The 23830-nt window shown below is 38.7% G+C and overlaps 1 protein-coding gene across 6 annotated transcripts in view; it reads right to left on the reverse strand.

The window, feature by feature from the left end:
- CDC42BPA (CDC42 binding protein kinase alpha) overlaps positions 1-23830 on the reverse strand; it is a 333045-nt gene that overhangs the window by 104252 nt on the left and 204963 nt on the right. For all 6 annotated transcript variants that reach the window (XM_075925322.2, XM_014570971.3, XM_006118059.4 and 3 more), the window contains exons 8-14: positions 23499-23747; positions 20041-20120; positions 18449-18615; positions 14236-14358; positions 7978-8111; positions 6429-6671; positions 6038-6148 (exon numbers count right to left, since the gene is read on the reverse strand). In XM_075925322.2, coding sequence (XP_075781437.2) covers positions 6038-6148; positions 6429-6671; positions 7978-8111; positions 14236-14358; positions 18449-18615; positions 20041-20120; positions 23499-23747 — 1107 coding nt within the window. The remainder of the gene's footprint in view (positions 1-6037; positions 6149-6428; positions 6672-7977; positions 8112-14235; positions 14359-18448; positions 18616-20040; positions 20121-23498; positions 23748-23830) is intronic.

The raw sequence follows: 23830 nt of genomic DNA on the forward strand, positions 1-23830 counted from the left end.
AAGTGCTGATGCCAAGTACAATTTTGATTTCATCATTTTGTACCCTTGAGCCAGGAACAGAAAAAAAAAAGCCAACAGAACATGGCCCATCATACTTAATTTATCAATTATATCACAGCATAAAAGCTAGACAGCAGAACAACTTCATTTTATGTCAGTTTGAGTGTTGCAGAGACATTTGGCAAGTTTTTCTGCTACTTGAATGCTCCTTAAATATTGTTTAACTTAGTTCTGAATACGAGAGATTAATCTTGCACCCACTGAAGGCAATGCAAGTTTTGCCATTGATTAGTGTGGCAGCAAGATCAGGCTCAAAATCAGATGTAGCCCATTTGTTTGACATTATTGGACACTACTAATAATCTTTTAAGCTATTTTAGTTTTAAAACTCAAAAATAATTTGTAACAGAAGAATACTTTTAAAAAATATATACTAATTCTCTTTGTAAACTCACCCTGAAAACGTTGTTTCTTATATTATAAAAGAAAGAACATTCACTAAAGCAACGCTGTGCATCAGGAAGTGAAATCTAGAGATCTGTTCTTTCGGATGACTGAAATTGATTTTTTGCCTTTTAATGCATCCGAGGCGTTTGGGTAGCTGGTTATAACCACACTTTCAATCATATACTATTAGCATCAATCAGTTTGTCTTTTGTACCTTTACTTATGCTAATGCTTAAACAGATTGTGCATATGGCTCAAAAAAGATCTGATTATTTGACTATAAAGACTGCTAGACACTCCTCAAGAAAAAAAATATGCCTTGCAACCAGGATTCCCTCTAAGATCTGTGGCCACACAACTGTCTACTAAGTTCCACGCAGGGTCTCAGCACTGCCATGCACAGAGCTGCTGGGGCCAGAGGAATGTACCTCTCCTACAGCTGTGGCAGTTCTGTGCTGAGCCTGAGAAGCCCCTTTTCAAAGTCTTACTGCCACTGTCCACAGCAGCACAGACTTCCTGTAGCTGGGAGAGAGAGAGATGCCTCTTCCCCAGCCCAACTCATCTTCAACCCAAAGCCCTTTATCCCTAGTCCCATCCCAGATCCTTAAATCGAAGCCACAGCCTTCACCCTTCATCCCAACCTTTGCCCCATGTCTGAGCCCCCTTCCATAACCAAATCCCCTCAATCCCTAATCCTGCCCCAGAGTCTGCAGCCAGAACCCTTCAACCCCCAACCACGAGCCCCCTCCTACACTCCGAACCACTCAACTCACTCCAAACATCCTCACCTTAAATTGTCCATGTACAGAATGAATTTTGCAACGTGCACCCATTTGGAGGCGATGCATTGCACATCATTTCCATATTGGTGCACATAAAATTCATTCCACACATGGACATGAAAAGTTAGAAGGAACACTACATGTAATTAGTGTCAACATAGGAATGCAGAATCCATGAGATATGTAGTTTTAGTTTATAGCATCACAAGATTTTATCTAATTCAGCCACAGGAAACCAAAAATTACTTATGTTGATGTTTCAGACACTTGCTAACACTCAGGAAAGAATCTGAATTCATAAGATAAGTGAATTTAAAGTGGATTCGTTAAACCTCTATTTAATCATTCTTACTTAGAATTAAAGTGACCTTAATTTAGTTTTGCAGTACTTATTCATTTGTCAAATTTTCACTTTTGTTTTACAGTAACGTTTCTAGATGTCCTTGTGTAGATGAGCCATATTAGTGAAATCTTGCCCTTAATAAATGAAGCTTGTCTGGGAATGTGAAAGTGGTGCTGCTTAAATTTGGCTCAGAGCACTCTGATTCAGAAGAAAGTGTGGAGACATGATGACAGACACAAGTCAGTAACCATTTAACTGTGTTGATGCTGCCTAAAGTGCTAGTTTTACTTAAATGCAGCCCATACGGAGCAGATACATTAGGTAAAATGCTCCTCCAAGGCAACCTCATGTACTAGGCACATGAAAAAATTCTACTGTAAATTCAGGAATAACCAGGGTGCCAAAGCAACACTATCCCAGAGCTCAGATGGTGTTGTGAAAGACAAAAGTGAAACGTGAGCAATTACATATTTTTCAACAGCTTACTATTAAACAACAGCTGAGCAGTGAAATAAGCAAATACATTTTGATCTGGCCTGAACTTGGAGCAGTAAATCTGTAACTATTTTCATACACACATATTTGAGTGTACAAACGGTGTAACTCGAATCCATTTGAACAATATACCTATTTGCACATAGATGTTTAGAGGTCATGTTTGAGAATTTGGAACAGGTGTCCATCTCTCAACTAAAGCAAATAAGCACTTCCCAATTCCATCAATACGTCTGAAGCCAACTATTTCAAAATGTTATCAATATTATTAGCAATATTACAAAACGTATTCAAACATAAGTACACTGCGACGGCTCAGATTGCAATTCCATAGTTAAGAATGCATTGAGTTTGCACTTAAACATAGGGAGTATCACAAAAACTACAGCAATGTAGTAAGGTGCAGTGGCAAAGCAGTAAAGATGGCCACTTTATGTCAGGGCCTCTTTCCTTTATTTTTAAAGGCTGTGTTTAATACAGATAATCTCAGAAGATGTTCTGCTCGGCTTTGGAGAGATTAGCCTTTAGTGACACTGCTACAGTTTGCTTGGTTTGTTTCAGGGCATGTATCTCCCTTTGGATATTATTCATCATCCTCACCTCGATGCGAAAAAAAATCAAGAAACTGACCAAACTTATGTCAGGAATCCAAACTTGTGATATGCTAGGTTTTAAACAAGTGACTTACAGGTTTTGTGGTTATAAAAGGCTGACTGGCTGATGCAACTTTATAAGGAAGATGAAATATATACATTTAAGTTGAATAGCTATACATATTATCCATAGAATTTTTGTTTATATTATGATTATTATTATTCTTAATTTAAAAACCTATTGTTGGTTTTTAAGTAGGCAACAAAAGGGGCATGGAGCTGGGAATTTCAGTTTAAATTCAGTCTAAATAGTTAACACACGTTACATCTATTTACAATGTCACTCTCCAAAAGGTCTGGTCTCCCAATTCAGACTCTACCACAACACCCTCCTGTTCACTTAACTTGTCCCTTCACCTCTTCATCCCAGAAAAGTAGCTTGAGATAACAGATCTAGTTTGAAATTCTATTGGCTTTACTTTAGCGTACAAAACCAATGAAAATTATTCAACAATATTATTTTATGTTTGCTCAAAAAGACAGAACTAGGTATTTGCATTGAAGTCTACTGCAATAAACAAGAAACCGAAGACCTCATGTCTATAGAAATACACTGGTAATAGTAGCAATGCAATGAAATAATTTGGAAAATGAAAAATGCTTCTCGAATATTATTTAGAGAAAATTACATTTACCCTTTGTTGAAAATACAGTTTTGTTTTATTATATTTAAATTACTTAAGTATCTACTATTTTCAACATTGAAGTCGGGTTAAGATTACAAAGCAATTAAAATGGTAACCCATTAAAATGGGAAGCCATTTCTGCATGTATCTTCTCTCTACTTGTCATCCAAGTCATTATCTTCTAGTTTACTAACATAAATGAGTTTTCATTACTGTCAGCACTACAGAACCCATAGAGGTGTTAAAGAGTAAACTATGTCCTATTCTGCCTCATTCATTATCCACAATTGCCATCTCAATTCTGATGCCAGACTCTTTATTGTTGAGATGAAGATATATGAAGCAGAAGGAACAGCTTTATTTCCAGCTGGCAGGCTGGATTTGCAGCACTGGCAGCTTTATGTACCCTATGTTTGGGAGAGACTGATTCTCTTAAGGCCTACACTGTATATTTTACTTAGGAAGAAGACAAAATAAATACTGTAGAACCTCAGAGTGACAAACACCTCCAGAATAGAGGTTGTTCATAACTCCGAAATGTTCGAAAGTCTGAACAAAACGATATGGTTGTTATTTCAAAAGTTTACAGATGAATATTGACTTAATACAGCTTTAAAACTTTCTTCTATGAGGAAGAAAAATGTGTTTTCACCTCTTATTTTTAGCAGTTTACACTAACACAGTACTGTACTGTATTTTCTTTTTGTTGCTGTTGTTGGTCTCTGCTACTGCTGATTGCATACTTCTGGTTCTAAATGAGGAGGGTGATTGATCAGTTGTAACTATGGCACTCTTAACTCTGAGGTACTACTGTAGAATGGGGTTGCTGGGTGTCTAGTTTTCGACCAGAAAACCCAGTTGAAAAGTGATCCTGGTGGCTCTGATCAGCACCACTGACCCGGACATTAAGAGTCCAATTGGTACAGGACTGAAACACTCCCTACCTAGGTCTGTGGCTCCCCTGAAGCAGTGACATGTCCCTGCAGCTCTAGGATGAGGCACTGCCAGAGGGCTCTGCATACTGCCTCTGCCCCAAGCACTGGCTTCATAACTGAAATTGGCTAGGAACCACAGCCAATGGGAGCCACAGAGGTGAGACTGATGCAGTGCTACTTAGAGGCCACATCTCCCCCATACCCTAACCCTCTAACTCATGGTCAGAATCCCCCTCTTGCACTCCAAACCCCTTGGTCACAAACCTGAGCCCTCTCCTACACCCAAACCCCTTGTCTCTGGCCATAGCACCCATGGCTGGAGCCCTTTCCTCTCCCACCACACTCCAACCCTTGTCTCTCCCATATCCTGAGCCCCTCATTTCTGGCCCTACCCCACAGCCCATATCCCTCCTGTGCTCCAGCCCCTTGACTCAGTCCAAAGCATCCTCTGAGCCCTTCAAGCCCCATCCCTAAGCTTAGAGCAGCCTCCTGTGCCCCCAAACCCTTCACCTTAGGCCCCACTCCAGAACCCCTCACCCTATCCCATGCCCCAACCTTCAGCTCTACTTGGTGAAAGTGAGTGAGGATTGACAACCGCAAGTGACAGAGGAAGGGAGATAGAGTGCGAGTGGGGTCTCAGAGAAGGGATGGGGCAGGATCTCAGGAAGGGGCAGGGCAAGGGCATGTTTGATTTGGTCGATTAGAAAGTTGGTAACCCTACTATAGATATGTGCAAAAAAGTTTCTAAATAGTGTCCCACAGAAATCAATGGCAAAAACTATTATTCATAGAATTTTAAGTCCAAAAAAGACCTTTATGATTATTTATTCTGATCTCCCCAACACGGGCCATTGAATTTCAACCATCAGTTCTTGTATACAGCCCATAATTTCAGAGAAGTGCAGCATGTGTCTTGGGAAGATGAGCTGTCTTGATTTGCAGAGTTAAAGTGATGGACTCCACCACATCCACCCTAACAAGGTCTAGGGGTTAATTACCTTTTCTGACAAAACACGTTTTTTGCTAAATGCACACTTACCTTTACATGGACACCAGAAAACCAATTTGTTCCTATTCATCAACTCTGAGGCATATATCTTCAGAAAGTAGAACCTCTACAGAGCATGTTACACAACCCCAAACCATGAGATAACATTTTGATGTCAATGGGACTATTTAAACATATAAAGTTACTCTCTCATTTATGAATTTGCAAAATTGAGACCTATATATTCATGCTTGGCTGAGCTATGTAAGAATACAGTAAAAAAATTCCTTTAGAGGAACATCAGATAGTAACAGTTATTAGATATTTGGTTCTATTACTGAAATATGCAATCATAAAGCAATGTTTAAAAACACTTCCATCGATATCTGAATGTGCTGATTAAGTTTTTAAGCAACTATTCATTCATGCCAAAAAACCCATTCAAACATTACAAAACACTTCTTTTGACTTGTAAAGTGAGCCAACTGTTATGGAAGTCACTAACCAGGAATAAATATAGAAAATCAAGATGTCACTATGATAGAGACCTCCTTGAAACACAGCTAACATTTAGCATGAAAAGTTGGCACTGGTTAATAATTTGCAATTGTGGGATGTTTTTCACATAGCCTTTCATAGATACAAGTACAATATAGAATGAGGTCACAAATTCATACTCTCCTCTTGTCCTGTATCTGAAAGAAATTTTACTGCTCAAATCCAAGCTGGCTATTAACTTTAAAGGTATTGAACCAAAAGAAACTTAACCTTTAGTCCTTCCAGTTCACGCTCCAGCTGTTTAGAGTACTGCTCACTTCGCTCGCGCAATTTCCTGTCCTTGGATGCCTCAGCAGCTGCAGCTTCAGCATGGACTTCCAGCTACAAAAAAGGGTAACAAATACTTGTTTTTTCCCAAAAAAGCTATATTTTTTGGTATAAGAACTGAATATTCGGTATTAGAATGAAAAATTCAAATCCCTAAAGAGATATTGGATTTTTTATATCAATGACAATCAATGAATAAAGAGTTAAAGATTTACAGAATATGACTTGAATATATTTTAAAAAAGCAGTGAAATAAGCATGCCTTATTTGTATGAAAATTTTCCACAGATAGTTACCATCATGAGGATTCTACAAACTCCTGTTGACTACTTACTTCTTTTTTGAGTCTTTCTGTTCTGCGCAACTCTTGCCTTAATATTTCCACCTTCTGCATCACCATGTCCATCTCTTCCTCTTTATCTCGGACCTGACGGGTAAGTTTCTGTTTTTGGGAGTGCAAGTCTGTCAGCCGCTCATTCATCTCTGAGAACTCCTGCATAGCCAGTTTCCGCTGACTGTGTGCATCTTTTAGCTCTTTGGTTTGAGATTTTAATCGTTCACTAGATTCCATCAGTTCCTACAGTTAAAAAAAGTAACAAACCTATAAAGCCAAATTCTGCCTTTGGATGTGTGAGTGAGGGTTTTCAGTGAACTGAATGGGACCCACATACACACATCCAAGGATAGCAAACTGGTAGCAATATGACAGTCCAGGTGCTTACAATGAAAACTCTTTGTAAAGGTAATGGGGCCAGATTATGATCAAGTGAAGTCAGTGGAATTGCTTCAACCTATACCAACACTGCATTTTTAATTTTACAAGTGAATGAAAACAAACCCTTTGGAAGTCAACCTCAAGACAGCCATTATAACTCCCATGAATGTAGGTTTGGGAAGGATTCAATTATCATCAGAAGACACCAGTAAATGATTATGCATTCAACAGAGGCTAGAGGGTAAAATATTTTGTAACTTTGCTGGCTACACAGAGTCAAGAGCATTTTCCAATTTTTCTAGCATGTTAAAGAAGCTTTAATACCCAGTATTATCATGAAGAGAGAGAGCTGGTCTCTCTGGGAGATACGTAGATCTCAATGCACTGAGGGCTTTTTAAGTCAAAACCAACATCTTTAACTTCACTTAATAAATTAGCACCCAAAGCAGAATACAGAGCACTAATTTAATGTATTAATGAGAGACCTTTTTTAAGCACATTTGCATATTCTGCATGACATCCTGTTTCCAAGTTGATTTAAAGTATAGCCCCATGCAGAGATCATTGTAAAAAGCCATGTATTTATGATAGCAAGATTTGCATACTAAAGAGAGGATTGCAACCTCCAAAGCAGATATAGAAAAATAAGGGGAAGAAGAGAAATGGCAATCGTGACAAATATTGATTTTTTTTCTCTTCCCAAATTATTTCTTAAATCCTCAGATTTGCAGATCTTCTTTCTTCCTCCTCTGCAAGTGTCTATGTGCCACAAAGCCAATGTTTCTTGAATAGCTAGCGCAACATTTCCCACTATACTCACCAGATTTCAGATTAAATCCTTACCCTGTAGCCAGTCATCTATGGTTTGCCTACTAGCAGTTCTAATTATCACCTTAATCCAAGGCCAAGAAAGGCCTTCTGTGTAGCCAATATACAGTTCACTTCATGGATCTGTTTAAGATCTGGAATCAATTTGCTAGGACCACTCGTATGACAGTATGCATGATGCTTAAGTAGTGGGAATGTACATGATGGATACATTTGTATCACCTTCTAATTAATTTTACTCTGCAAATGAGATGTTAAGACATCTCTTATTTTAAGAGAAATATAACAAAAGTACAACCGGCTTATTTTCTAGACAGGTGTCTAACAAAGCATTTTGTACCTTATTAAGATCTTCTTTCTCTTGCTTCAGTGCTCTAATTTGTTTCTCAAAAGCCTTGATTTGCCTGGAAGCATCATCTAGTTCTCGCCTTGCAGAACTGGCCTCCTCCAGTTGCTGTTCCAGCTGACCAGAATCTTTATTAAAAAAAAAAGTACTGCTAAATATGTAAAAGGAAACCATGCGTATTAACTGATAGCGTAGCTTTTGGCTGGCCTAAACTGTTTTCATTTGCATTTAGTTATGCAGGTAGAATGACAAATACAATCTCAAACTACAAATGATTACAAGGTGTGGTGTTCTATAATCTTTTAAAAATTATGGTTTTTGATTGCTATGTTTGTTTTTAATGTGATGGAAACAGAAACAGTTACATGTTATAGTATGACATGCCAAATAATGCCTTGTTTCATAATTTAATATTGTATGACATGTGTCCTTAGCTTTCATACACTGGGATGTAACTTATTACCTGACACATTTCAAATGACACAGACACTTAGTATGTTTTTCCTCCCTCAAACAAAAAGAACCATCAAAAAAGTGCTTGGTTACTCAAGAGCTGGCAAGCCTTCTCCTTCTAATTATTCAAATTATTTTCAGATGGCTTTATTTTTAGAGTTAACACCATTTGTATTTATGTAACCAGCTTTATTTATTATTAGTGTAACTACAGGAAGGCACATATTTCTGAAAATGGTTTCTTATAAACTGTTACTCATTTAGAAAACAAAAATAATGTGGATAGGCCTTGAAAATTATGTCAAATAAATATACCCAAAAGATACAACTTCAAAAGCAGAATCGCAGAAAATATAGTAAACCACTGAAAGGTTTATGAGGGAAAGGAAATTGCATTATAAATCAATTTCTGTTCTTTACTACCTCTTTTCTTAAAAGTTTATATTTGGATATATACACAACTATTGGTTTAATCCACGTCCTATGAAATCAATGTAAGTTTTGCCATTGACTTCAATGGGACCAGGATATCACTTCATATGCTTGTATCTTCATAGTGCAAAGAGAAACACAAATACACTTTAAATAAAAATCTAAAGACCCTATTTTTATTACATTTTCAGAAATGTGACCTTAACAGCCTGGCTCTTAGAACTATACAATACAAATGCCTTACAAATACACATAGATGTTAAGAGCGGCAAGTTTTGTAGGCAGATAAATAACTATTAACTTTTATCCCTCTAAAAACTCTCTACTGTTCTAATTTGTTCTCTCTGATTTTAATACGCTAAAAGAATGCACTTAAACTACAACTATATCTCAATGCCAAAAATTATTAACTTCCTGTCTCTTGTATTCTACTCTGAAGTTACCAACATAAGAAAGTTTATATGCTGCTATGCTGAGCCAAGATAAACCTGTCTTCTATGTGTGAACTACTTTTTTCCATAGTTCTACTTTCTTTTTTCTATTGCTATCCTTTATATAAAGGATTCCTCAAAATTTTCTTCTACGTGACTTACAGAACAAAAAAATATGACTTTAAGCTCAAAAATTGAAAGCATATGTTGAGTTGTCATTTCCTGGAAGACAGGATAGACAAAAATGTCCTGATTTACAAAGGTCTCATTGGGAAGATCCCAGAATCTGACATATTTCTGCATTGATTTTCAGGGCTCTAACTGTAGGCTTAATTCATTAGTCATAGAGAGTGGCCCAAACCACAAAACTTGTATCTGAACTTTCTTAAATTTTAGAGGACCTGGGGTTTGTATTTAAAGATAATGGGCAATCAGAATGTTGGCTCTACCTTCTACTCTGAACTTCCCTGTAGGGTTGCCAGACAGTTTCAACAAAAATACCGGACACACTTGACATTACATCACAATCTACATTACATCTTATTTAGAAAATACCAGACATTTATATTTTCTCATTTATATTTTCTTAATTTGTTTCCCGAACAGAAAGTTCAAATTCTAGAGTGTCCGGTTCAAAACCGGTCACCTAACAACCCTACACTTCCCTGAATTTTGGAAATGTTCAGATAGGAGTATTTGGTTTGGGCCCATCTCTTCTCAATAGCTTCCTTTTATTTTATCTGCTACACTAGAAAGTTTACCTGGTGTTGCTTGGATCCTTAACACAAATAACTTTTAAAAAAAGAGACAAACAAAAATATATAGAATCATAGTTCTGGGGTGGGACTAGAGATGAAGGGTTCAGTATGCAGGCTGCTCCAGAGAGAGGGGAAAACTCCAGCCCTCTCCTACTGCAGCAGCCTGGAGCCATGAGAGAAGCACCTGTCCATGGCCGCTGCACCTCCAGCAGGCACAGACAAGGGAGAGGGTGCATGTCCCGCAGGTGGAGGGAAAGACAAACTCTCTGAAATATATAGTAGATAGCTATCCTTTCTCCACTCCTGTCCCCTGCTTACCCAATGGAGTTATAGCTGACCTGGTCCCCATCGCTGGTCCCTTGCTGCTCCCCCAACTCTAAAGCTTACCTCCCTCCAACCAGACTCCTTTCCTTTTCATTTTATTAGAAACAATCGAATTCCAGGCACATCCCATTATCTTAGCACAACCAAGACAAACAGATGCACATTTCTAAAATATATAGTAAGATATTTGAAAGAGTTTGTGCATCTGTGAGTCCATTTGTTAAAGAACTCCTAAACAGTAAGAGCTAGGACCACCAAATTTTGTATGCAGCTTCCTCTTATAGCTTAATGCAAGGTCAGGGTTTTGGCAGGACAATGGAATATGCATGGAATGTGATTGTTTCCCATCCAATGGTAAGGGAGGGGTGTGATAGCAGGGACAGTTATACGCATGAATGGCCACATTGGGGACAGCAAGAACAAGGGACAGTTATAACCCAGAATGATCACAGGAGCAGAAAGTATTCCAGACCCTGGGAGCAGCCATTGGCCAGCAGCAAGGCCCCCATGCTCCAGTATGCTCCAGGTTGCAGCTTCCAGGTGGACTGTGCCCCATCCCCTGCTGTGCGCTGGCCATGGGGAGCAACTGGTGGATGGGCTGTATGCTCCTCTGCCAGCCCTAGGGAGTAGCCAGCAGCTGTGCTCTCAATTCTGCTCAGTCTTTCCTGTCCTTTGTCCCAGGTAAATACCCAAAGCACCAGGCTAATCCCAGAACAGTTTAGGATGGCCCTCAGTTTTTTCCTGGTGAAGCTGTTCTTTGTTGTATAGGTTGAATCTTTCAGGTCCCAAGGGTGCTGGACTAGACGAGTGCTGAACCAGAGAATTTGCTGAATCACGGGAGGTCAATATTGTAACGAGTGGGGGGTCTCTATTTTTATTTCACTTAGGTGAATAAATGGAACCATGCTTGTAATGCTGCTTAATAATGTGTGACTGTTCTGATTCATCCTATATAAACCTATGCCTAGCCATAGCTTATCAGCTCTCTTTATAACAAAGTGCTAATGTTGTTAACAATTTTATTGTATTGGCACAAGAAAATAAGTAGATAAAGCATAAACACCATACTTACACTTAGCAATATTACCAACACTTCCACTATTTGCTAGACTCTTAGAAGATATTCAAGGGGTAATTTGGAGCTAAATAACAGTACAGAACACTGAAAACTAGAAGTGGTGGCTGTAAACAAACTTTATGGGGCTGCGGGAAACTAGGCCACACCCACAAAAAGTGGACATCCCTCTAAATAAAATCATACTCGACACTAGAGAGGTTTAATCTGTATAACTATATAAATATTCACTGGGCCAACAGGTGAAAAAATAAGAATGACTCTATAGCTTGGTGGTTAACACACACAGCTGGAAGGTAGGATATGTGGAATTAAATCTCTCTTCTGAATCTGGCAGCTACACCTTCTGCTTCCTAAGTGAGAGCCCTAAGGTATGTCTACACTGCAAAAAATCCCCACAGCAGTGAGGGTACGTCTAGACTACATGCCCCTGGCGACAGAGGCATGTAGATTAGACTACCCGGCATAGGAAAATGAAGCGTCGATTTAAATAATTGCCGCTTCATTTAAATTTACATGGCTGCCGCACTGAGCCGATCAGCTGTTTGTCGGCTCAGCGCGGTAGTCTGGACATTCTGGACATTCCTGGGATGAGGCATACCTGGGAGGTCAAAAAATGCCTTTGATGTCGACCTCGGAACGTCCAGACTACCGCGCTGAGCCGACAAACAGCTGATCGGCTCAGCGCGGCAGCCATGTAAATTTAAATGAAGCAGCGATTATTTAAATCGCTGCTTCATTTTCCTATGCCGGGTAGTCTAATCTACATGCCTCTGTCGCCAGGGGCATGTAGTCTAGACATACCCTGAGTCTCAGCTACATTCTATTCTTAGTGCATCAGTTCAATGAAAGCTAGCATGGGAATGTCTCCTTGAACATCACTTGAATCCCTGAATCACACTCCCAGCTGGAAATCTAGACACACACATAAGTACAATCCTCTTTCATCTAGCAGTTTTTGGGACAGTTGAGAGGATTTTCTGCTCATTCCACCCTTTCAATGGCTACTTTTACAAGTGGCTGTTTGACCAATAGTCTTTGGAGATATAGTAAATGTTAGTAGAAGTTTTTACCTCCATTCTAATTAAGACAAAGCCAGCATAATTCCTTTTTCTTTGCACACCACACTCACAGGTGTCAGCAACAAAATACAGAGCTCTGCATTTCTTAACATACATTTATAAAGTCAAATGAAGATTAAATAAATTAGATGATATAATTTAGTGATTTTGACAGATCTGCAGACATGCTAGAAAAATTAGGATCCAGTGAATAATCCCTACATGCTATCCCATTTCAGAGATCAGACAAAATTTAGGCCAAACAACTTGATATGTCTCAAACTGTAAACTTCAGGATGTTGAAGGTTTATCCAAAGCCACCTCCTTACTACCAAAACAGGAAGATCCAAAATATATAGTGATTTCTAGATCTGTATTACCTGTTTCAAAGCAATCACGTGATGTGCATTTTTTTATGTTTTGCAGTTTAGATAGAGACATATCTCATTGTCACTGCCAATAAATTATCAAGTGATTCCATTTATCAGACACATGATCTCAATCTCAAAGCCCTGCCTTTACAGATGGGTATGAATTCTAGAGTTCAGCTCAGGCTCATCTATTGGAACAAATGGCATTTTCTATACAACAGAGCACTATTCATAAATGTGTGCTCAATCCCTAAAACCTGGATATTTGTTTTACACAGGTAATATGAAATTTTAACATTTCCCCGCCCCATACAAGGCTCAATTGTCATAGTTATTGGATTCATTTGTCTCCACTTGTTTTGGCCAGAAAAATCCTTTCTGCAGACTTAAGATTTCAGAAAAAATATCTACGTATTAGCATATTTCAGATAAAACAAAATCTTATCTTTCCACTACTGTATTCAAACTGCTGAATGCACTTTAAAATGATAAAGAAAATGATGAGAATGCACACTGTCTGCTCCAGTGTTGATTTTAAACATATTTTAAAGCATGTAAGTATGATTATAATCAGAATTATGATCACAGCCCATTATGCTTGAAATATCAAACAGCAATAAAACTCACTCAAGACTTTACTGCACACACCATTGGCACCAGATTACTCAGTGGGAAGGATGAAGTGATGTAAATGATGCTTACCTTTAAAATATGCTAAGGCTGGCAGGCCATAACAATCACTCTTCTTGGGTTTACAAACATTAGCAAGAACATGAAAGTAATACTTACCTGCTTCACTTTATTGCCTAAATACAGTAATGCAGCAAGGGATGGGACAGCAAGAAGGGCTATTGTGCAAACATATATTCCTGTGACTTTGCAAAAGTTGCTGTTGTACTTCCACAACAATTAAGGCAAGTGAAAGACTTAATCTGCCCTGAGAATATTGTTAGAAAAAAATTATAGCAATGCAAATTAGAGTAAAGGTTTTATGGCTACTCTTTTGGGGCCTGATTAATAAATCAGTGTAAATTAGGAATAACTTAATTTAAATCAAAGAAGTTACAGTGGTGCAAAATGGGCATCCTCAATGTTAAATAATTACAAAAATGATAGACATGAACACGTAAAAGAATGAGAAGGAAAACATTTTTTCAGTAGTTAATACTGAATGGTAAATTTAAGATGGGACACCACAAAGTAAATGCTATCAAGCTCTTATGAAATCAGCATTATTCTGAAAAGGCGTGTTTTTCTCAATAACGGTCTTTTTTCCCCCTTATTAGGGATCACTTTGTAAGTTCATCTTTTCCATTGAAAGATTGTATGCAAATACTTGGGACTTACCAGTTACCTGTTTTCTTAACTTCTCAATTTCTTCTTTTAGGCTTTTAATTTCTAGATCTTTGCTTGCTGTTATCGGGCCATCCACAGTTGAATACTGTAAAGCCTGGACTGTCTGCGTAGATTCTAAATACAAAAAAGAGAACCATGAGAGATTCCTCCTGCACTCCCTCAATATATACTGTAAGATATCAGAAGAAAGTGACATTTGATAATTGACAAGTGTACAAAATTGTCTCTATTTCAATAGAAGGAGGCTGGAAAAAAACAAGAGGAACTGAAAATGTATACTGATGAGAAGAAATCTGATATACTTGACCTTATGGACTCCAGTTGCTATAACTGGAATGTAAAAAGCACTGATTATAATCAGTTCAGGAAATACAGTACAGGTAAAGAGGTGGAGGAGTAGCATTCTAAAGGAACTATTATAAGTAATTGGTAAATCAGAAGCACAGGATCTTTAATGCATATGGATCAATGTGTTAACTAGCGGACCATCAAATCAAACTAGAGATCAGAATGAGTTACTCCATAAACACCTGTCTGTAATGTGTGGAAAGAAAAACTGTTGTTACAAGGCACTTCAATTTGGTGAATGTATGCAGAAGGTCTCATGTAGCCAGTAGTAAAAGATCATTTGACTTTCATAAAATGTATAGATAATTTTCTAACACAAAATATTTTTCTACCGTGAGGGATCACTATTTTGGATGTCATTATGATTGATAAAGATTAATTAATCACTAGATCAAAAAGCTGATGATAGCCTATAGGAATCAGTGATGATGAATGATTACATTCAATATTGGCAAACAGAAGACCATTTTAACCAGTAATACATATACTTGGTGCTTCAAAAGGGGTAATTTCTCAAAGCAAAGGAAAATTATGAGTGAAACTGATTCTGAGGAAACATTTAGACAAAAAAGCTTTTTAAAGCAGAGTTTATTAAATGGCTAAAAACCCATGATTACACAATCAAGTATCTTCAGCTAAAAGTCCATGTGGTTGGAGTTCCAGGTAAGACAGACATTAGAAATAAAATATATATATAATAACTTGAAAAATAACTTGAAAAATAGGTAACATTTGATACAAATTAAAAGTTATGATAGTCGGATAATTGACAAGGAAAGCTAACAGTGGAGAAGTCCATGTGCAGTGGTCAAGCAGTTTTAAAAGATATATATTAAAAACAAAAAAGATGGTACTTGAGAAAGATCGTAGTGTTAATCATGCAGAAAAGGCAGCAGAAATGTTCAATTAATATTTTTATGCCATAAAAGAAAGAAACAAAATGATGCAGTTTTTCAAATGGGGATGATGAAGTATTATCCAGTCCATCAGTGATAGAGAAGCAGGTCACACAATATCTAATAATGTGTGAAAGAGTGAACTGTCACATAGGGGGAGAGGGCGGAGAGGAAAACAAAAACAAAATACTTAAGCAGCCGGCTCTCATTAGTAGTCCTCGAAAGACACCTGGAGTGGAAAGAGAGTGGGCCTAGATAAGTTAGCTCGAATTCCAAAGAAAAGAGAGAAAGATGAGGCAGTGTTCTGGAAGACTAGGAGCTATAGCTAGGTGTGTCTTTAAAAACAAACAAACAAAAAAGAATCAGGGGAACAAGATGGAACTCCACCTGCTGAGCAAAAGCTACTGGGTTTGGGAAGAGCTGGGCACTGGCCGGGCCTTGCCTCCACAGGAAAACATGGACTTCACTGGAGATATTTAAGAGCGGGTTAAATAGACAAGGATGATATAGACCGTGCTTGGTCCTGCCATGAAGGCATGGGACTGGACTTGATGATCTCTCGAGGTCCCTTCCAGTTCTAGTGTTCTATGATTCTATGACTTACTGTGGAAGCAAATACAACCTGTGGAGAAATGGAACAAAGTATTCTGGGTGCAGGTGATGATAATTAGATACCCTTTTGTATCTATTGCTGCATAAGGTGGTCAGGTCATCCAGGCTCAGAATATCTGAATAACTTGGATTCAAGAGTCCTAAGAGTAGTCCAAAGTGATCTCTGGCCATTGTGGACAAGCAACTGAACACTAACTCTAGAACAGTGAGACAAAAGGAACTAAAAAGTTATTTGACGGATAAAGAGGAGAGCTGTTAAAAAGAACATAGAGGTTATTTTTACCTCTTTGGTGTATTGCTTTATGAGATTGATATTGGTTTGTTCAAATTTAAAAAAAATATATTGAAAAAACTGAAAAAGGTATAGAAAAGAGCCACCAAAATGAGGGCTGGAGAAAATGTGTTACAGTGAGGGTATGTCTACGCTGCCACCCTAGTTTGAACTAGGGTGGCTAATGTAGGCATCGAAGTTGCAAATGAAGCCCGGGATTTAAATATCCCGGGTTTCATTTGTATCTTGCCAGGCGCCGCCATTTTAAAATCCCCCTTAGTGGGACTCCATGCCCGCGGCTACACGCGGCACAAAGTAGGTAGTTCGAATTACTCCTCGTGGAACTCCTCGTGGAAATGGCGGCGCCCGGCAAGATGCAAATGAAGCCCGGGATATTTAAATCCCGGGCTTCATTTGCAACTTCGAATGCCTACATTAGCCACCCTAGTTCGAACTAAGGTGGCAGTGTAGACATACCCTGAAAGACTTCAAAAGCTCAAGCATTTTAGTTTATTAGAAAAAAAGATGAAGAGGTGATTTGAATATATAAATATATTCATGGGAAGAAAATACCAGGTACTAAATGGCTCTTTAATATAGCAAAGAAAGGCATCACAAGAATCAATAGCTGGAAACTAAAGCCAGACAAACTCAAATTAGAAATCAAGTGCTACTACCAACAGTGAGAGTGATTAACCACTGGAACAAACTACTCAGGGAAGAGATAGATTCTTCATCTTTTGATGTTTTCAAATCAAGACTGGATGCCTTTCTGGAAAGTATATGTTAGCGAAACAAGCTATGCTTAGTCAAACACAAGTTGTTAGAGTCAATAAAGGGGTAACTGGGTGAAAATTAATAGCCTATCAGATTAGATGATCTAGTTATTCTGGCTATAAACGCTATAAATCTATGAAAAGAGCATATGCTGATGTATATATAACATATTGGTTAAGCTTTCAAACACTGATGCCTAAATTGTGCTTACAATAACGTGTTTGTTCACAAAACCAAGAAATGAGAACAAAATAAACCAACAAGGGATGCTTCAGAAAATCCAAACAATCCATACATCTGAATGGCACCTGCACCTCACACTCAAAGAAGAGCCATGTTTTGTGAGGTTGTATGCTAATTTCTGTATTATGGCTTTCTTTGCCTTTATGTAAATGGACTATGGCTCAGTGATGTGAAGACTTACTCATGTGAATATCCCCATTGGCATCCACGGAATTACTTGCATACATAAAGTTAAGAATATGCCAATGTTTTTGTAGGATGAGGACTTTAAATCACACAATTCCCACTTGCAAGGTGCCAACACATCTTCAGTCGGTACCAAACACATAAACCTAGATATTTCCCCCGGATTGTAAGTATGTAGTGTTCACACATGGGCTGTGTCTACACTGGGCCACTTACTCCGGAAAATCAGCCGCTTTTCCGGAATAAACTGCGAGCTGTCTACACTGGCCCTTGAATTTCCAGAAAAGCAACGACGCTCTACTGTACAAAATCAGCCGCTATTCCGGAAAAACTATTCTTCTCCCACTCCGGCATAAGTCCTTATTCCGGAACACTGTTCCGGAAAAGGGCCAGTGTAGACAGCCCAGTAGTCTTTTCTGGAAAAAAGCCCCGATCGCGAAAATGGCGATCGGGGCTCTTTTCCGGAAAAGCGAATCTACATTGGCCACAGACGCTTTTCCGGAAAAAGGGCTTTTCCGGAAAAGCAGCCTGCCAATGTAGACGCTCCTTTTCCGGAAAAACTGAAAACGGAATAGTATTCCGTTTTAAGCAGTTCCGGAAATTCATGCCAGTGTAGACACAACCATGGAGTAATAACTAACCCATGGCTTCAGCGAATTTAACAAATTGTAAGTAGCAAATATGGCATGCTTTAGGAATTTAAAAAATTAAAATGTTATTTATCAACAGAAATAAGGAAGCAGATTAATTTCCAGTGGGAAGCATTCCAGGAAACATATTTGTACCCCCACCCATTATATTAAAAGGACTTCAGAAAAATTATAGTTGAATCCAACAGAAAGTGTCAAGAGAGTCTTTTTAATAGCTTTACCTTGCAGTTTTCTACTGAGTTCAAGTTTTTCCTGCTCTAGGCGCCTTATTCTCCTCTCATAAGCTTCTGTTGCTAAGCTATCCTCCAAAGTCCTTTGTACACTGGCATCAAGTTCCATAGAAGTTGGCCCAGTTGTATCCCTTAAACAACTGCGATCCGAAAGCACACTTAAAAAAAGTATTTTAAACATTAGTTAATTTTAAGAGGAAAAATATAATGAAAGCATTGACCCAGAAGAATAAATTATTTTTTAAATTTTTCCAACCAAGTAAAAATATAAATCTAATCACTGTAACAGCTTAAGTAGGAAAACAGCATTAGTTATCTCGTGAATGCATCTTTTAATGTTACAAGTAAAAAAATTCTGATTCATGATAAGCAATAAGCATAATCTGGAATCAATCAAAAAAGTTATTTTCAACAGGCAATAATATCAAGATCTAAAATTATATTACTGTATTAGCTCATATTAATTATTAGCATGCTTGCAAAGTGCTTCGAGGAGCCACAGTATCCATTTTAAGTATTATTAGATGAAAATTAGTGTACTTTGGTTGTCTCCTCTGTAATTAATTTCCCCCAGATTGCTAACAAACTCCCCTCTATAATGTTTGATGGAAGACAGGGATGTAAAAGAGTAGTTGAATAGTTGACTACTGGATAAACCTAGGTTTATCGGGTAGTTGAGTTGACTAATCGTATTCTCTTCCGCCCTTGCTGCCTCTGTATTAAGAGGCAGCAAGAGGGGAGGAGCAGGAGCCCGTGCTGGGGCGAGAGGGGGGGGAACTAGCTTATAAACTGGTTTCCCCCAGCACTGGTTCAGTGGGTAGCGGGGAGCTAGGAGGCAGAGGTGCAGCGGCTCTACATTTTAAATGTAACAAGAGCCATGCATCTCTTACTACATTTAAAAGGCAGAGCGCAGCAGTTGGGACTCAGCACAAGGGGCAACTGAAGCAGTTCCCGCTTGCACTGGATTCCCCGCTGTGCCTCCCCTCCTTATTGACTAATCAAGCAGTTGGTGGAAATTCCATTGACTACTCCATTTGCTAATCAATCAACATTTAACAACCCTATTTGAAAAAACAACATTTAAGAAATTTCAGAAATTAAAATGGAGACATTTCCGGTCCTTCTCATGAAGACAGGTATGTAACTATATAATGAAAGCAACAGGATCCAGATTATGCAAGCACTTACCCACATGTGTAATTTTATTTAGGGGAGTAGTTTATCTGAAGACAATGGAAAGTGTCACATGAGTAACATTAAGCATATTTGTTTGGCAGAGTCAGGGTCTTGGTTTTTTGGTACATATTTCATACTTCTGAGCAGTGGAGCTAAGTGAAGGTAACTTTTAGATGTAGATCAAACCTTAGACTCTTTGGGGCAGGATATGATTTTAAGGATATATCCTATGCAACTACTAAGCACGTAATAATCTCCTTAATAAAACCATATTCCTCATCAGTTAGGTGGAGTTGTTTCTTCACTCTATTTTACAGGTTCATATGAACTTGAAGCATGTAACAGATCAGAAATTTAGCACATTCATGTATTTACAATACTTTGAAAATTGAAGGACTCTGACTTACCAGCTACTTGTATATGTAAAACCCACAAATGGCAGATGATGACCAGAAAATGCAGTGTGTGTTGGTGGAGGCATTGTCTCCTAGGAAATAAAAGAACATCTGGGTAACCTGAATTCTACCAATTTGGAAAGACATTACTAGCTTGTAATCACTCATCAAATGCTACTGCTGTTATTTCACTAACCAGATCCATGATGATTTTTACCTGAAGGCTAAATATGAAACCACAGATATAAACTTGGCTTTGAATTTAAAAATATACAAATAGTTCACAGGAAGAGGACTTTTTTCAAATAGAAATTAAAAGCTGGATCTTTTTTTTTCTCCTTCTCCCCCAGGATCTTTCAAGATGTCAGAGTACAGAGCAGCATCTTTTATTCTTCCCTTTACTTTCACTACCTCTTGAGTCAACTTATTATCCCTTTCTGCAGTCTATCAATCCAACTCTTGAGATAGCCTAGCAATTCTCCTAGAGGGAATGTGAGAGTGGTTGCTGGAAAGAATGACACAATAGCATGCTCAAACTCCATCAATGGACAGAGCATGCTTCCTTTAAAATGTTCCTACTTCCTGCTAGTGCAGGAACAAAAAGAACAAGCTCAAGCCTTTAATGCTGATCATCCATGTGCTAGTCTACACTAGACTGTACAGATGTAGCTGTGTTGCTGTAGTGTTTGCTTGTGCAGACACGCTATGCAAAGGGAGCTCGCTCACCTATCAGAATAATTATTCCATGTCCCTGAGCAGCAGCAACTATGTTAGTGGCTGTCCACATAGGCCATGCAGATGCAATTACTATGGGGATGGAGAGAGGTATGTACTCCAAATGTTTTAATATCCTCTTCAATACCAATGCAAGATTCATACCTTTACATTCCTGATTACCTCCCAGCTTTTCTTATGTATTTACATTCTATTACATGACCTTGCTCACCAGAAAAACTCACTTGAAAGAGAAAGAACATCTTGAAAGCTCTAAAAGGGCCTGAAATTGCAAGAAAGGGCTAAATTTTAGGAAAAAATGAACAAATGTAGAGGTGGAAAGCAACTGGCCATTTTTGGTCACTGGGAACTTGCAGGAAGCAATGCGGGCCAGGCTAATGCTTCCCACAACTCCCATTGGCTGAGAGCAGCAAACACGACCAACAGGAGCTATGAGCAGCCATACCTGTGGATGTGCAGTTAAATAAAGCGTCCAGCGGCCTACCAGGGGCTAAGCCCGGTGAACTGCATTCGGCCCACAGGTCGCTTATTGCCCACTTCTGATTTAAGAGTTTCAGCTATATAGCAGAAATCTCTACTACTTGAGCTGCAGTAGTAAGGGCTTTATGACAAAGGGTATTTTGATGGGGGAAAACAGAAGAAGCAGTAATTAATTTTTTCTACATCCTACCTGGAGTTTTACATCAGTTTAACTGCAAAAGAACAACTCAATGGAGCCCAGAAGCATATACACTGCAGATGGAATGTTCAGAAAACTCAGAAGCAGATGCCGAACAAGCATTACTGCAGCACATGTGCAAAGAGCAGACATTTTTGGCTTATATTTGGGGACATTTTCACAGGGACAACAAAAGTACCTCTCTGGTACTAAGACTATCTACAGCCCCTACCAAATTTCAAAGTTCCTGTTCAAGACCACGGGATTGCTAAAATTATTCAGTAAGTGACTAGACATTTTTTAAGCATGGTTAAACTACTTATTTTTCATTAGCTTCTCCTTGAAAATAGCTGAATAATTTTCACTCAAAACTTTCAAAAAATTCAAATCCAGGCAGAGATCAGGACTGGAAAATTTCAAGTTATAATGATTAAAAATTGGCAGTTGTGAGCAATAATGAGCAGAGGGCTATAATCCACAGTTATAGATTATTAAAGTTATTTGGATATTATTATTCTTCATTATTCCAGGCTCTAGGGGCATATCTACTCTACACTTAAACACTCATGCTGATCCATGTCAGCTGATTTAGGCTCACAGGATTCAGACTATGGGGCTATAAAACTGCTGTATAGACATTCAGGCTCAGGCTGAAGCTAATGCTCCAAAACCCCAGTGGAGCTACGGTCACCAAACATCTGTTCCCATCCACTGCCCCATTCACTCTCCCCTGCTCTTGCTCACTTTCACCAGGCTGGGGCAGGTCACAGTTCACAGACAATAGGAGCTGTGGAGCTGGCACTCAGGGCAGGGGCAGCACACAGACTCCCTAGAGGCCGCAGGGACCTTACAGCCATTTGCAGGAGCCATGCAGAGTTAGGGCAGATAGGAAGCTTGCCTTAGCTCTGGGCCCCTGCTGTGCTGCTGAATGGACTTTTAAGGCTGTCATGACGACTTAGCCTGGGGACTAAGGGGTTAACTGTACCTAACCAGGTAGCCGGCAGCCAATTGAAATGCAGGTAGGAATTTCAAACTGGGACGAAGAAATTTTTGTTTTTTCCTTCGTCTCTGGGCAGTTTCTCTCCAGGTACTGAGGGGGACAGACATCATGGCTCTCTCTAAGAAAAGACTCTTCACTATCTGTAAGTAGGGTAAAGTTTTATTGTTTTATGGTTTGGGAATGGGAATCTGATGTCTGTGCATTTAAAAATGGGGTTTCCTTTCCTTTGTAACTAAGCTTTTGGCTCATGGGGGTCCCCCATGAGTATATTAATTGATGACTTTTCCATCTAGTCATTATGCTTGTAACAGAAGTATTGTGGTGATAATAAAAGTTCTTTCTTTTTTATTAACCTGGTATTGGTTAATTTTTGTATGTCCTGGTTTTACTTTAGGGCTGAGTTTTCTTACCATTACTTGGGTGGTGGCAGTGGATTTTTATCCCCAAAATCTAGGTTTTTAAGGTTCTGGGGGACAGGGGGAAGGAAGCTTTATATCAAAGCTTGGAAAGATAAGGTTTTGGGGTACTTTTGTGGGCCCCCACTTCTGCATTTATCATGTCAGAGTGGGGATTTAGCCTTGACAAAGGCTGAATTAACTTTTAAGCCACCAGGATCCCTTTGCAATCAGGCATACCAATTGAAAACCGGATGCCTGGCAACCCTAGCTCTAAGCTTGAGCATGACCCTCCACAGTATACTGCAACCTCACGGTTCTGCAGCCCATGCCCACCAAGCCCAAGTCAGCTGATACGGGATAGTTGTAGGTGTTTACAATGCAGTTAAACATAGCCTAACATGCCCATGTTTCATGCTGGAAATATTGAAGTATGTGTGTACCTTTCTTTGAAAATTACCCAGACTGACTTCTATACAGCTTTATTACATTTATTCATGTTCTTAAGTGTTTCCAAGATCAAACCTCATTCCTTGCATGGGAATTTCTATCAACATAGCATCAGTGGGTATCATCATACAGTACCAAATTTTAGAATGCTTTAAGTGCCACATTTTGGAATCTCTGAAATAATAAAAATGAAGAAAACGGCATTTTTCCAAATCCTGAATCTTAGACTTACAGAGTTTTTTAAACAATCATCATCTACATCAAAGTTTGATGTATCAGTTGGACTGCTGACTTCAGGGATATAAGGTGCTTCACAGTTACGAATGTTATCCCATTCAATCCCAGCAAAAAATGGGTGGTTCTTAAAGTCTTCTATCCCGTTTTGCCCAAGGCGATGCTCCCTGCTGCAAATGAGCCTTCGAATGAGGTCCTTAGCATTTTCAGACACATCTGTCACTTGTGCAGGAAACTGAAATCTTTCCTTAAAGAATAAAACGGGGAAATAGTTTACTACCAAGAAAATGTCACAAAAGTCAGTTCCTTCATGATTGTTTCTGTATAGAA

This window comes from Pelodiscus sinensis, chromosome 3 (assembly GCF_052426305.1).
Source record: "Pelodiscus sinensis isolate ZL-2025 chromosome 3, ASM5242630v1, whole genome shotgun sequence".
NCBI lineage: Eukaryota > Metazoa > Chordata > Testudines > Trionychidae > Pelodiscus > Pelodiscus sinensis.